General features: G+C 49.9%; 1 protein-coding gene across 1 annotated transcript in view; it reads right to left on the bottom strand.

The window, feature by feature from the left end:
- Positions 1-15,518, bottom strand: part of LOC140389188 (hemicentin-1-like) — a 252,044-nt gene that overhangs the window by 148,087 nt on the left and 88,439 nt on the right. The window contains exon 2 of the mRNA XM_072473350.1: positions 2,512-2,817. Coding sequence (XP_072329451.1) covers positions 2,512-2,817 — 306 coding nt within the window. The remainder of the gene's footprint in view (positions 1-2,511; positions 2,818-15,518) is intronic.

Here is a 15,518-nt window from a genome sequence, read left to right on the forward strand (position 1 = left end):
CTCCACAGCGGGCAGGGTAAACACCGACCCCATCACTGCCCCTCCACAGCGGGCAGGGTAAACACCGACCCCATCACTGCCCCTCCACAGCGGGACAGGGTACACACCGACCCCATCACTGCCCCTCCACAGCGGGACAGGGTAAACACCGACCCCATCACTGCCCCTCCACAGCGGGACAGGGTAAACACCGACTCCATCACTGTCCCTCCACAGCGGGACAGGGTAAACACCGACCCCATTGCTGCCCCTCCACAGCGGGCAGGGTAAACACCGACCCCATCACTGCCCCTCCACAGCGGGACAGGGTAAACACCGACCCCATCACTGCCCCTCCACAGCGGGACAGGGTAAACACCGACTCCATCACTGCCCCTCCACAGCGGGACAGGGTAAACACCGACCCCATTGCTGCCCCTCCACAGCGGGCAGGGTAAACACCGACCCCATCACTGCCCCTCCACAGCGGGACAGGGTAAACACCGCCTCCATCACTGCCCCTCCACAGCGGGACAGGGTAAACACCGACCCCATCACTGCCCCTCCACAGCGGGACAGGTTAAACACCGACTCCATCACTGCCCCTCCACAGCGGGCAGGGTAAACACCGACCCCATCACTGTCCCTCCACAGCGGGCAGGGTAAACACCGACCCCATCACTGCCCCTCCACAGCGGGACAGGGTAAACACCGACCCCATCACTGCCCCTCCACAGCGGGCAGGGTAAACACCGACTCCATCACTGCCCCTCCACAGCGGGCAGGGTAAACACCGACCCCATTACTGCCCCTCCACAGCGGGACAGGGTAAACACCGACCCCATCACTGCCCCTCCACAGCGGGACAGGGGAGGTCGTGTCTCACTAACTTGACAGAGTTTTTCGAGGAGGTCACTAAGATGATTGATGCAGGTAGGGCAGTAGATGTTGTCTATATGGACTTCAGTAAGGCCTTTGACAAGGTCCCTCATGGTAGACTAGTACAAAAGGTGAAGTCACACGGGATCAGGGGTGAGCTGGCAAGGTGGATACAGAATCTGGCTAGGTCATAGAAGGCAGAGAGTAGCAATGGAGGGATGCTTTTCTAATTGGAGGGCTGTGACCAGTGGTGTTCCACAGGGATCAATGCTGGGACCTTTGCTGTTTGTAGTATACATGATTTTGGGGAAAATGTAACTGGTCTGATTAGTAAGTTTGCAGACGACACAAAGGTTGGTGGAATTGCGGATAGCGATGAGGACTGTCGGAGGATACAGCAGGATTTAGATCGTTTGGAGACTTGGGCAGAGAGATGGCAGATGGAGTTTAATCCGGACAAATGTGAGGTAATGCATTTTGGAAGGTCTCATGCAGGTAGGGAATATACAGTGAATAATAATAGCTTATTATCACAAGTAGGCTTCAATGAAGTTGCTGTGAAAAGCCCCTAGTCGCCACATTCTGGCGCCTGTTCGGGGAGGCCGGTACGGGAATTGAACCCGTGCTGCTGGCCTTGTTCTGCATTGCAAGCCAGCTATTTAGCCCACTGTGCTAAAACAGCCCCTTCTGAATGATAGAACCCTCAAGAGACAGTCAAAGAGATCTAGGAGTACAGGTCCACAGGTCACTGAAAGGGGCAACACAGGTGGAGAAGGTAGTCAAGAAGGCATACGGCATGCTGGCCTTCATTGGCCGGGGCATTGAGTATAAGAATTGGCAAGTCATGTTGCAGCTGTATAGAACCTTAGTTAGGCCACACTTGGAGTATAGTGTTCAATTCTGGTCGCCACACTACCAGAAGGATGTGGAGGCTTTAGAGAGGGTGCAGAAGAGATTCACCAGAATGTTGCCTGGTATGGAGGGCATTAGCTATGAGGAGCGGTTGAATAAATTTGGTTTGTTCTCACTGAAACGATGGAGGTTGAGGGGCGACCTGATAGAGGTCTACAAAATTATGAGGGGCATAGACAGAATGGATAGTCAGAGACCTTTTCCCCAGGGTAGAGGGGTCAATTACTAGGGGGCATAGGTTTAAGGTGAGAGGGGCAAGGTTTAGAGTAGATGTACGAGGCAAGTTTTTACGCAGAGGGTAGTGGGTGCCTGGAACTCGCTACCGGAGGAGGTGGTGGAAGCAGGGACGATAGGGACATTTAAGGGGCATCTTGACAAATACATGAATAGGATGGGAATAGAGGGATACGGACCCAGGAAGTGTAGAAGATTGTAGTTTAGTCGGGCAGCATGGTCGGCACGGGCTTGGAGGGCCGAAGGGCCTGTTCCTGTGCTGTACATTTCTTTGTTCTTTGTTCTTTGGATTTTTGGATAAGGAATCTGACAATTTAGAGAGCTTGGAGGGGTGGAGAGATTTGGTGGTTCTGGTGTTTACAAAGACAGGTTAAGGACCCGTTTCAGTTAGGATTATACCCCTGGGTGTTGTAAACTACTTCAGCACAGGAGACATAAAGGGCGGGGGGGAGATCGCACCCATTATATGAACAAATATAATCAAATAGACAGATTTACTGTGCTTACTGAACACGCTGAGTATTACTTGCATTACGATCATGTCGAGACGTCGGTTAATGAATTTGTAGTTCCCAGCATCGGATTCCTGCACATTTTTCAGTTGAAAACTCATCTGGGTTGCATTACAGGTGACTCGGTTTCGGTATTGGCGGTTGATGCGATGGGAGGGAGTACTGCCCCTCAGGAAAAATTCGATGATGTCTGCATTTATGTGGTTCTCAAAAAGCCACCCGGCTATTTGAAAGCTCTGTGGATTTTGTGGTCCAGGGAATATAACATCGCTCCCTGCAGCAACCTCCAGCTTGGTCAGATCTGAAATAGAAGGAAAGTACATTATTTAGAAGCATTGCGGACACAAGACCAACAGGTTTACTGGCCCAAAGTCAGTACGAAACACCAGTGCACACTGGACATGTCTCGGGAGTTGCGATTGGGCCAATATGGATTGTTAGTGATTTTTCACAGTGCTCAACAAAGGTTTATACCAACAAAAAGGAAGGACGGTAGAAAGAGGGAAAATCGACCGTGGATATCTAAGGAAATAAGGGAGAGTATCAAATTGAAGGAAAAAGCATACAAAGTGGTAAAGATTAGTGGGAGACTAGAGGACGGGGAAACCTTTAGGGGGAACAGAAAGCTACTAAAAAAGCTATAAAGAAGAGTAAGATAGATTATGAGAGTAAACTTGCTCAGAATATAAAAAGATAGTAAAAGTTTCTACAAATACATAAAACAAAAAAGAGTGGCTAAGGTAAATATTGGTCCTTTAGAGGATGGGAAGGGAGATTTAATAATGGGAGATGAGGAAATGGCTGAGGAACTGAACAGGTTTTTTGGGTCGGTCTTCACAGTGGAAGACACAAATAACATGCCAGTGACTGATGGAAATGAAGCTATGACAGGTGAGGACCTTGAGAGGATTGTTATCACCAAGGAGGTAGTGAGGGGCAAGCTAATGGGGTTAAAGGTCGACAAGTCTCCTGGACCTGATGGAATGCATCCCAGAGTGCTAAAAGAGATGGCTAGGGAAATTGTAAATGCACTAGTGATAATTTACCCAAATTCACTAGACTCTGGGGTGGTCCCGGCGGATTGGAAATTAGCAAACGTGACACCACTGTTTAAAAAAGGAGGTAGGCAGAAAGCGGGCAATTATAGGCCAGTGAGCTTAACTTCGGTAGTAGGGAAGATGCTGGAATCTATCATCAAGGAAGAAATAGCGAGGCATCTGGATGGAAATTGTCCCATTGGGCAGACGCAGCATGGGTTCATAAAGGGAAATTCGTGCATAACTAATTTAGTGGAATATTTTGAGGACATTACCAGTGCGGTAGATAACGGGGAGCCAATGGATGTGGTATATCTGGATTTCCAGAAAGCCTTTGACAAGGTGCCACACAAAAGGTTGCTGCATAAGATAAAGATGCATGGCATTAAGGGAAAAGTAGTAGCATGGATAGAGGATTGGTTAATGAATAGAAAGCAAAGAGTGGGGATTAATGGGTGTTTCTCTGGTTGGCAATCAGTAGCTAGTGGTGTCCCTCAGGGATCAGTGTTGGGCCCACAATTGTTCACAATTTACACAGATGATTTGGAGTTGGGGACCAAGGGCAATGTGTCCAAGTTTGCAGACGACACTAAGATGAGTGGTAAAGCAAAAAGTGCAGAGGATACTGGAAGTCTGCAGAGGGATTTGGATCGACTAAGTGAATGGGCTAGGGTCTGGCAGATGGAACAATGTTGACAAATGTGAGGTTATCCATTTTGGTAGGAATAACAGCAAAAGGGATTATTATTTAAATGATAAAATATTAAAACATGCTGCTGTGCAGAGAGACCTGGGTGTGCTAGTGCATGAGTCGCAGAAAGTTGGTTTTCAGGTGCAACAGGTGATTAAGAAGGCAAATTGGAATGTTGTCCTTCATTGCTGGAGGGATGGAGTTTAAGACGAGGGAGGTTATGCTGCAATTGTATAAGGTGTTAGTGAGGCCACACCCGGAGTATTGTGTTCAGGTTTGGTCTCCTTACTTGAGAAAGGACGTACTGGCACTGGAGGGAGTGCAGAGGAGATTCACTAGGTTAATCCCAGAGCTGAAGGGGTTGGATTACGAGGAGAGGTTGAGTAGACTGGGACTGTACTCGTTGGAATTTAGACGGATGAGGGGGGATCTTATAGAAACATATAAGATTATGAAGGGAATAGATAGGATAGATGCGGGCAGGTTGTTTCCACTGGTGGGTGAAAGCAGAGCTAGGGGGCATAGCCTCAAAATAAGGGGAAGTAGATTTAGGACTGAGTTTAGGAGGAACTTCTTCACCCAAAGGGTTGTGAATCTATGGAATTCCTTGCCCAGTGAAGCAGTAGAGGCTCCTTCATTAAATGTTTTTAAGATAAAGATAGATAGTTTTTTGAAGAATAAAGGGATTAAGGGTTATGGTGTTCGGGCCGGAAAGTGGAGCTGAGTCCACAAAAGATCAGCCATGATCTCATTGAATGGTGGAGCAGGCTCGAGGGGCCCGATGGCCGACTCCTGCTCCTAGTTCTTATGTTCTATGTTCTTATTCCAGGGTGGAAGGGGAAAGGACGTTTTCTCTTGTGGAATAGATCAAGAGGGCACTGACTAAACATGAGCCTTCCAGAACGAGATGGAGAGAACTTTGTTTTCTCACAGGGTGATCCGACTTTGAAACAATGCCTCAGGAGGGCGTGGAGGTGGAGCACATTGAATATCCCTATTGGGGGGACTGGAACAGAGGGCCCGAGTTGTCGATGTTCACAGGTCATTAGAGGTGGCAGGACAGATGGGAGGACAGTTAATTAAACATCTCGGGGGATTCTCCATTTCACAGATTAAGCGCGGGATTCTCTGATTGTCGACGGCACAATCGCATTCGGTGATTGGACGGTGAATCCCTTTTTATCACCAAATCGGGGGCGGCGCCATTTTTCAGATGCTCCTCCCCCTCCGAAAGGGCTTCATTGGTGAGTGCGGTGCCGTCGTGGCGGTCTCCGGACGTCACCTGAAGGCCCTCCCCCCGATGCTCCGTCCCTGGTGGGTCGAGTTCCCGATGCCGCGGGACATGTGTGCTATGAATTTTATTCAACCTCGCGTGCCGGCTGCGGAGTGTGTCAAGCAGGGGGGGAGGGAGCCGATCCCTGGCCAGCGGGGCATCGGCAAACGCTGGGGGCACTGGTGGCGGGTGGTCGGGGGGGGCTGAGGAAGGTGACAGTGGAGCACTATCTGGCAGGTCGTGTCCGCTCGCAGTCGGTGCTATGTTGTACGGCGCGACCGCTGCAGGTGTCACCGTGCGCATACGTGGCCAAGTAGGCGACAATTCACCGGCCGTTGTTGGCACGGAGGCCAGGAGTTTTACCAGACGTCGCTGACAGAACCTCACCGGTGGCGGAATCGGTGAGGGTTTGGCGCTGATTTTAGCATCGTGAAACGCCCGAGATCCCACGCCAGGGTTGGCCCGGAGGTGCAGAACGGAGAATCCGGCCCAGGATCTGACGCCGGGATCAGTGTATTTACACAATTCTAAAATTGGTGTCACTCCTGGAGCAATTCATCAACCGTTAATGGGTTAGCGTCACCGTCACACGGAGCAATTCATCAACCGTTAATGGGTTAGCGTCACCGTCACACGGGGCAATTCATCAACCGTTAATGGGTTAGCGTCACCGTCACACGGAGCAATTCATCAACCGTTAATGGGTTAGCGTCACCGTCACACGCAGCAATTCATCAACCGTTAATGGGTTAGCGTCACCGTCACACGCAGCAATTCATCAACCGTTAATGGGCCAGCGTCACCGTCACACGGAGCAATTCATCAACCGTTAATGGGCCAGCATCACCGTCACACGCAGCAATTCATCAACCGTTAATGGGCCAGCGTCACCGTCACACGGAGCAATTCATCAACCGTTAATGGGCCAGCATCACCGTCACACGCAGCAATTCATCAACCGTTAATGGGTTAGCGTCACCATCACACGGAGCAATTCATCAACCGTTAATGGGTTAGTGTCACCGTCACACGGAGCAATTCATCAACCGTTAGTGGGTTAGTGTCACCGTCACACGCAGCAATTCATCAACCGTTAATGGGTTAGCGTCACCGCCACACGCAGCAATTCATCAACCGTTAATGGGTTAGTGTCACCGTCACACGCAGCAATTCATCAACCGTTAATGGGTTAGCGTCACCGTCACACGCAGCAATTCATCAACCGTTAATGGGTTAGCGTCACCATCACACGCAGCAATTCATCAACCGTTAATGGGTTAGCGTCACCGCCACACGCAGCAATTCATCAACCGTTAATGGGTTAGCGTCACCGCCACACGCAGCAATTCATCAACCGTTAATGGGTTAGTGTCACCGTCACACGGAGCAATTCATCAACCGTTAATGGGCCAGTGTCACCGTCACACGGAGCAATTCATCAACCGTTAATGGGTTAGTGTCACCGTCACACGGAGTAATTCATCAACCGTTAATGGGTTAGTGTCACCGTCACACGGAGTAATTCATCAACCGTTAATGGGCCAGCGTCACCGCCACACGCAGCAATTCATCAACCGTTAATGGGTTAGTGTCACCGTCACACGGAGCAATTCATCAACCGTTAATGGGTTAGTGTCACCGCCACACGGAGCAATTCATCAACCGTTAATGGGCCAGCGTCACCGTCACACGCAGCAATTCATCAACCGTTAATGGGTTAGTGTCACCGTCACACGCAGCAATTCATCAACCGTTAATGGGTTAGTGTCACCGTCACACGGAGCAATTCATCAACCGTTAATGGGTTAGCAACACCGTCACACGCAGCAATTCATCAACCGTTAATGGGTTAGTGTCACCGTCACACGGAGCAATTCATCAACCGTTAATGGGTTAGCGTCACCGTCACACGGAGCAATTCATCAACCGTTAATGGGCCAGTGTCACCGTCACACGGAGCAATTCATCAACCGTTAATGGGTTAGCGTCACCGTCACACGGAGCAATTCATCAACCGTTATTGGGTTAGTGTCACCGTCACACGGAGCAATTCATCAACCGTTAATGGGTTAGCGTCACCGTCACACGCAGCAATTCATCAACCGTTAATGGGCCAGCGTCACCGTCACACGGGGCAATTCATCAACCGTTAATGGGTTAGCGTCACCGTCACACGGAGCAATTCATCAACCGTTAATGGGTTAGCGTCACCGTCACACGCAGCAATTCATCAACCGTTAATGGGCCAGCGTCACCGTCACACGGAGCAATTCATCAACCGTTATTGGGTTAGCGTCACCGTCACACGGAGCAATTCATCAACCGTTAATGGGCCAGTGTCACCGTCACACGGAGCAATTCATCAACCGTTAATGGGTTAGCGTCACCGTCACACGCAGCAATTCATCAACCGTTAATGGGTTAGTGTCACCGTCACACGGAGCAATTCATCAACCGTTAATGGGTTAGCGTCACCGTCACACGGAGCAATTCATCAACCGTTAATGGGTTAGTGTCACCGTCACACGGAGCAATTCATCAACCGTTAATGGGTTAGTGTCACCGTCACACGGAGCAATTCATCAACCGTTAATGGGACAGTGTCACCGTCACACGCAGCAATTCATCAACCGTTAATGGGTTAGCGTCACCGTCACACGCAGCAATTCATCAACCGTTAATGGGTTAGCGTCACCGTCACACGCAGCAATTCATCAACCGTTAATGGGTTAGCGTCACCGTCACACGCAGCAATTCATCAACCGTTAATGGGTTAGTGTCACCGTCACACGGAGCAATTCATCAACCGTTATTGGGTTAGCGTCACCGTCACACGGAGCAATTCATCAACCGTTATTGGGTTAGCGTCACCGTCACACGGAGCAATTCATCAACCGTTAATGGGTTAGCGTCACCGTCACACGCAGCAATTCATCAACCGTTAATGGGTTAGTGTCACCGTCACACGGAGCAATTCATCAACCGTTAATGGGTTAGTGTCACCGTCACACGCAGCAATTCATCAACCGTTAATGGGTTAGTGTCACCGTCACACGCAGCAATTCATCAACCGTTAATGGGTTAGCGTCACCGTCACACGGAGCAATTCATCAACCGTTAATGGGTTAGCGTCACCGTCACACGGAGCAATTCATCAACCGTTAATGGGTTAGTGTCACCGTCACACGCAGCAATTCATCAACCGTTAATGGGTTAGCGTCACCGTCACACGGAGCAATTCATCAACCGTTAATGGGTTAGTGTCACCGTCACACGGAGCAATTCATCAACCGTTAATGGGTTAGTGTCACCGTCACACGCAGCAATTCATCAACCATTAATGGGTTAGCGTCACCGTCTCACGCAGCAATTCATCAACCGTTAATGGGCCAGCGTCACCGTCTCACGCAGCAATTCATCAACCGTTAATGGGTTAGCGTCACCGTCACACGGAGCAATTCATCAACCGTTAATGGGTTAGCGTCACCGTCACACGGAGCAATTCATCAACCGTTAATGGGTTAGTGTCACCGTCACACGGAGCAATTCATCAACCGTTAATGGGTTAGCGTCACCGTCACACGCAGCAATTCATCAACCGTTAATGGGTTAGCGTCACCGCCACACGCAGCAATTCATCAACCGTTAATGGGTTAGCGTCACCGTCACACGGAGCAAATCATCAACCGTTAATGGGTTAGCGTCACCGTCACACGCAGCAATTCATCAACCGTTAATGGGACAGTGTCACCGCCACACGGAGCAATTCATCAACCGTTAATAGGTTAGCGTCACCGTCACACGGAGCAATTCATCAACCGTTAATGGGTTAGCGTCACCGTCACACGGAGCAATTCATCAACCGTTAATGGGCCACTGTCACCGTCACACGGAGCAATTCATCAACCATTAATGGGTTAGCGTCACCATCACACGGAGCAATTCATCAACCGTTAATGGGTTAGCGTCACCATCACACGGAGCAATTCATCAACCGTTAATGGGTTAGCGTCACCATCACACGGAGCAATTCATCAACCGTTAATGGGCCAGTGTCACCGTCACACGGAGCAATTCATCAACCGTTAATGGGTTAGCGTCACCGTCACACGGAGCAATTCATCAACCGTTAATGGGTTAGTGTCACCATCACACGCAGCAATTCATCAACCGTTAATGGGTTAGCGTCACCGTCACACGGAGCAATTCATCAACCGTTAATGGGCCAGTGTCACCGTCACACGGAGCAATTCATCAACCGTTAATGGGCCAGCGTCACCGTCACACGGAGCAATTCATCAACCGTTAATGGGCCAGCGTCACCGTCACACGGAGCAATTCATCAACCGTTAATGGGTTAGCGTCACCGTCACACGGAGCAATTCATCAACCGTTAATGGGCCAGCGTCACCGTCACACGGAGCAATTCATCAACCGTTAATGGGACAGTGTCACCGTCACACGGAGCAATTCATCAACCGTTAATGGGTTAGCGTCACCGTCACACGGAGCAATTCATCAACCGTTAATGGGTTAGCGTCACCGTCACACGGAGCAATTCATCAACCGTTAATGGGTTAGTGTCACCGTCACACGCAGCAATTCATCAACCGTTAATGGGCCAGCGTCACCGTCACACGGAGCAATTCATCAACCGTTAATGGGTTAGCGTCACCGTCACACGGAGCAATTCATCAACCGTTAATGGGTTAGCGTCACCGTCACACGGAGCAATTCATCAACCGTTAATAGGTTAGTGTCACCGTCACACGCAGCAATTCATCAACCGTTAATGGGCCAGCGTCACCGTCACACGCAGCAATTCATCAACCGTTAATGGGTTAGTGTCACCGTCACACGGAGCAATTCATCAACCGTTAATGGGCCAGCGTCACCGTCACACGCAGCAATTCATCAACCGTTAATGGGTTAGTGTCACCGTCACACGCAGCAATTCATCAACCGTTAATGGGCCAGTGTCACCGTCACACGCAGCAATTCATCAACCGTTAATGGGTTAGCGTCACCGTCACACGCAGCAATTCATCAACCGTTAATGGGTTAGTGTCACCGTCACACGGAGCAATTCATCAACCGTTAATGGGTTAGTGTCACCGTCACACGGAGCAATTCATCAACCGTTAATGGGCCAGTGTCACCGTCACACGCAGCAATTCATCAACCGTTAATGGGTTAGCGTCACCGTCACACGGAGCAATTCATCAACCGTTAATGGGTTAGCGTCACCGTCACACGCAGCAATTCATCAACCGTTAATGGGTTAGTGTCACCGTCACACGGAGCAATTCATCAACCGTTAATGGGTTAGCGTCACCGTCACACGGAGCAATTCATCAACCGTTAATGGGTTAGTGTCACCATCACACGCAGCAATTCATCAACCGTTAATGGGTTAGGGTCACCGTCACACGCAGCAATTCATCAACCGTTAATGGGTTAGGGTCACCGTCACACGCAGCAATTCATCAACCGTTAATGGGTTAGTGTCACCGTCACACGGAGCAATTCATCAACCGTTAATGGGCCAGTGTCACCGTCACACGCAGCAATTCATCAACCGTTAATGGGTTAGCGTCACCGTCACACGGAGCAATTCATCAACCGTTAATGGGTTAGTGTCACCGTCACACGCAGCAATTCATCAACCGTTAATGGGTTAGTGTCACCGTCACACGGAGCAATTCATCAACCGTTAATGGGCCACTGTCACCGTCACACGGAGCAATTCATCAACCGTTAATGGGACAGTGTCACCGTCACACGGAGCAATTCATCAACCGTTAATGGGTTAGCGTCACCGTCACACGCAGCAATTCATCAACCGTTAATGGGTTAGGGTCACCGTCACACGCAGCAATTCATCAACCGTTAATGGGTTAGCGTCACCGTCACACGGAGCAATTCATCAACCGTTAATGGGACAGTGTCACCGTCACACGGAGCAATTCATCAACCGTTAATGGGTTAGCGTCACCGTCACACGGAGCAATTCATCAACCGTTAATGGGCCACTGTCACCGTCACACGCAGCAATTCATCAACCGTTAATGGGTTAGCGTCACCATCACACGGAGCAATTCATCAACCGTTAATGGGTTAGTGTCACCGTCACACGCAGCAATTCATCAACCGTTAATGGGTTAGCGTCACCGTCACACGGAGCAATTCATCAACCGTTAATGGGTTAGCGTCACCGTCACACGCAGCAATTCATCAACCGTTAATGGGTTAGCGTCACCGTCACACGGAGCAATTCATCAACCGTTAATGGGCCAGTGTCACCGTCACACGGAGCAATTCATCAACCGTTAATGGGTTAGCGTCACCATCACACGGAGCAATTCATCAACCGTTAATGGGTTAGCGTCACCGTCACACGCAGCAATTCATCAACCGTTAATGGGCCAGTGTCACCGTCACACGGGGCAATTCATCAACCGTTAATGGGTTAGGGTCACCGTCACACGGAGCAATTCATCAACCGTTAATGGGTTAGCGTCACCGTCACACGGAGCAATTCATCAACCGTTAATGGGTTAGCGTCACCGTCACACGCAGCAATTCATCAACCGTTAATGGGTTAGTGTCACCGTCACACGCAGCAATTCATCAACCGTTAATGGGTTAGCGTCACCTTCACACGGAGCAATTCATCAACCGTTAATGGGTTAGCGTCACCGTCACACGCAGCAATTCATCAACCGTTATTGGGTTAGCGTCACCGTCACACGGAGCAATTCATCAACCGTTAATGGGTTAGCGTCACCGTCACACGCAGCAATTCATCAACCGTTAATGGGTTAGTGTCACCGTCACACGCAGCAATTCATCAACCGTTAATGAGTTAGCGTCACCGTCACACGCAGCAATTCATCAACCGTTAATGGGTTAGCGTCACCGTCACACGCAGCAATTCATCAACCGTTAATGGGTTAGCGACACCGTCACACGGGGCAATTCATCAACCGTTAATGGGTTAGCGTCACCGTCACACGGAGCAATTCATCAACCGTTAATGGGTTAGTGTCACCGTCACACGGAGCAATTCATCAACCGTTAATGGGTTAGTGTCACCGTCACACGGAGCAATTCATCAACCGTTAATGGGTTAGCGTCACCGTCACACGCAGCAATTCATCAACCGTTAATGGGTTAGTGTCACCGTCACACGGAGCAATTCATCAACCGTTAATGGGCCAGTGTCACCGTCACACGCAGCAATTCATCAACCGTTAATGGGTTAGTGTCACCGTCACACGGAGCAATTCATCAACCGTTAATGGGCCAGTGTCACCGCCACATGCAGCAATTCATCAACCGTTAATGGGTTAGCGTCACCGTCACACGCAGCAATTCATCAACCGTTAATGGGTTAGCGTCACCGTCACACGCAGCAATTCATCAACCGTTAATGGATTAGCGTCACCGTCACACGGAGCAATTCATCAACCGTTAATGGGTTAGCGACACCGTCACACGGGGCAATTCATCAACCGTTAATGGGTTAGCGTCACCGTCACACGGAGCAATTCATCAACCGTTAATGGGTTAGTGTCACCATCACACGGAGCAATTCATCAACCGTTAATGGGTTAGTGTCACCGTCACACGGAGCAATTCATCAACCGTTAATGGGTTAGCGTCACCGTCACACGGAGCAATTCATCAACCGTTAATGGGTTAGCGTCACCGTCACACGGAGCAATTCATCAACCGTTAATGGGTTAGCGACACCGTCACACGGGGCAATTCATCAACCGTTAATGGGTTAGCGTCACCGTCACACGGAGCAATTCATCAACCGTTAATGGGTTAGTGTCACCGTCACACGGAGCAATTCATCAACCGTTAATGGGTTAGCGTCACCGTCACACGCAGCAATTCATCAACCGTTAATGGGTTAGCGTCACCATCACACGGAGCAATTCATCAACCGTTAATGGGTTAGTGTCACCGTCACACGGAGCAATTCATCAACCGTTAATGGGCCAGTGTCACCGCCACATGCAGCAATTCATCAACCGTTAATGGGTTAGCGTCACCATCACACGGAGCAATTCATCAACCGTTAATGGGTTAGTGTCACCGTCACACGGAGCAATTCATCAACCGTTAATGGGTTAGCGTCACCGTCACACGGAGCAATTCATCAACCGTTAATGGGTTAGCGACACCATCACACGCAGTAATTCATCAACCGTTAATGGGTTAGCGTCACCGTCACACGGAGCAATTCATCAACCGTTAATGGGTTAGTGTCACCGTCACACGGAGCAATTCATCAACCGTTAATGGGTTAGCGTCACCGTCACACGGAGCAATTCATCAACCGTTAATGGGTTAGCGTCACCGTCACACGGAGCATTTCATCAACCGTTAATGGGTTAGTGTCACCGTCACACGGAGCAATTCATCAACCGTTAATGGGTTAGCGTCACCGTCACACGGGGCAATTCATCAACCGTTAATGGGTTAGTGTCACCGTTACACGCAGCAATTCATCAACCGTTAATGGGTTAGTGTCACCGTCACACGCAGCAATTCATCAACCGTTAATGGGTTAGCGTCACCGTCACACGGAGCAATTCATCAACCGTTAATGGGCCAGTGTCACCATCACACGCAGCAATTCATCAACCGTTAATGGGTTAGCGTCACCGTCACACGGGGCAATTCATCAACCGTTAATGGGTTAGTGTCACCGTTACACGCAGCAATTCATCAACCGTTAATGGGTTAGCGTCACCGTCACACGGGGCAATTCATCAACCGTTAATGGGCCAGCGTCACCGTCACACGCAGCAATTCATCAACCGTTAATGGGTTAGCGTCACCGTCACACGCAGCAATTCATCAACCGTTAATGGGCCAGTGTCACCGTCACACGGGGCAATTCATCAACCGTTAATGGGTTAGCGTCACCGTCACACGGGGCAATTCATCAACCGTTAATGGGTTAGCGTCACCGTCACACGCAGCAATTCATCAACCGTTAATGGGTTAGCGTCACCGCCACACGCAGCAATTCATCAACCGTTAATGGGTTAGTGTCACCGTCACACGGAGCAATTCATCAACCGTTAATGGGTTAGTGTCACCGTCACACGGAGCAATTCATCAACCGTTAATGGGTTAGTGTCACCGTCACACGGAGCAATTCATCAACCGTTAATGGGTTAGTGTCACCGTCACACGGAGCAATTCATCAACCATTAATGGGTTAGTGTCAACGTTACACGCAGCAATTCATCAACCGTTAATGGGCCAGCGTCACCGTCACACGCAGCAATTCATCAACCGTTAATGGGTTAGCGTCACCGTCACACGGAGCAATTCATCAACCGTTAATGGGTTAGTGTCACCGTCACACGGAGCAATTCATCAACCGTTAATGGGTTAGCGTCACCGTCACACGGAGCAATTCATCAACCGTTAATGGGTTAGCGTCACCGTCACACGCAGCAATTCATCAACCGTTAATGGGCCAGCGTCACCGTCACACGGAGCAATTCATCAACCGTTAATGGGTTAGTGTCACCGTCACACGGAGCAATTCATCAACCGTTAATGGGTTAGTGTCACCGTCACACGCAGCAATTCATCAACCGTTAATGGGTTAGCGTCACCGTCACACGGAGCAATTCATCAACCGTTAATGGGTTAGTGTCACCGTCACACGGAGCAATTCATCAACCGTTAATGGGCCAGCGTCACCGTCACACGCAGCAATTCATCAACCGTTAATGGGCCAGTGTCACCGTCACACGGAGCAATTCATCAACCGTTAATGGGTTAGCGTCACCGTCACACGGAGCAATTCATCAACCGTTAATGGGCCAGTGTCACCGTCACACGGAGCAATTCATCAACCGTTAATGGGTTAGCGTCACCGTCACACGCAGCAATTCATCAACCGTTAATGGGTTAGCATCACCGTCACACGCAGCAATTCATCAACCGTTAATGGGTTAGCGTCACCG

The sequence above is a fragment of the Scyliorhinus torazame genome, chromosome 14 (genome assembly GCF_047496885.1).
Source record: "Scyliorhinus torazame isolate Kashiwa2021f chromosome 14, sScyTor2.1, whole genome shotgun sequence".
Lineage (NCBI taxonomy): Eukaryota > Metazoa > Chordata > Chondrichthyes > Carcharhiniformes > Scyliorhinidae > Scyliorhinus > Scyliorhinus torazame.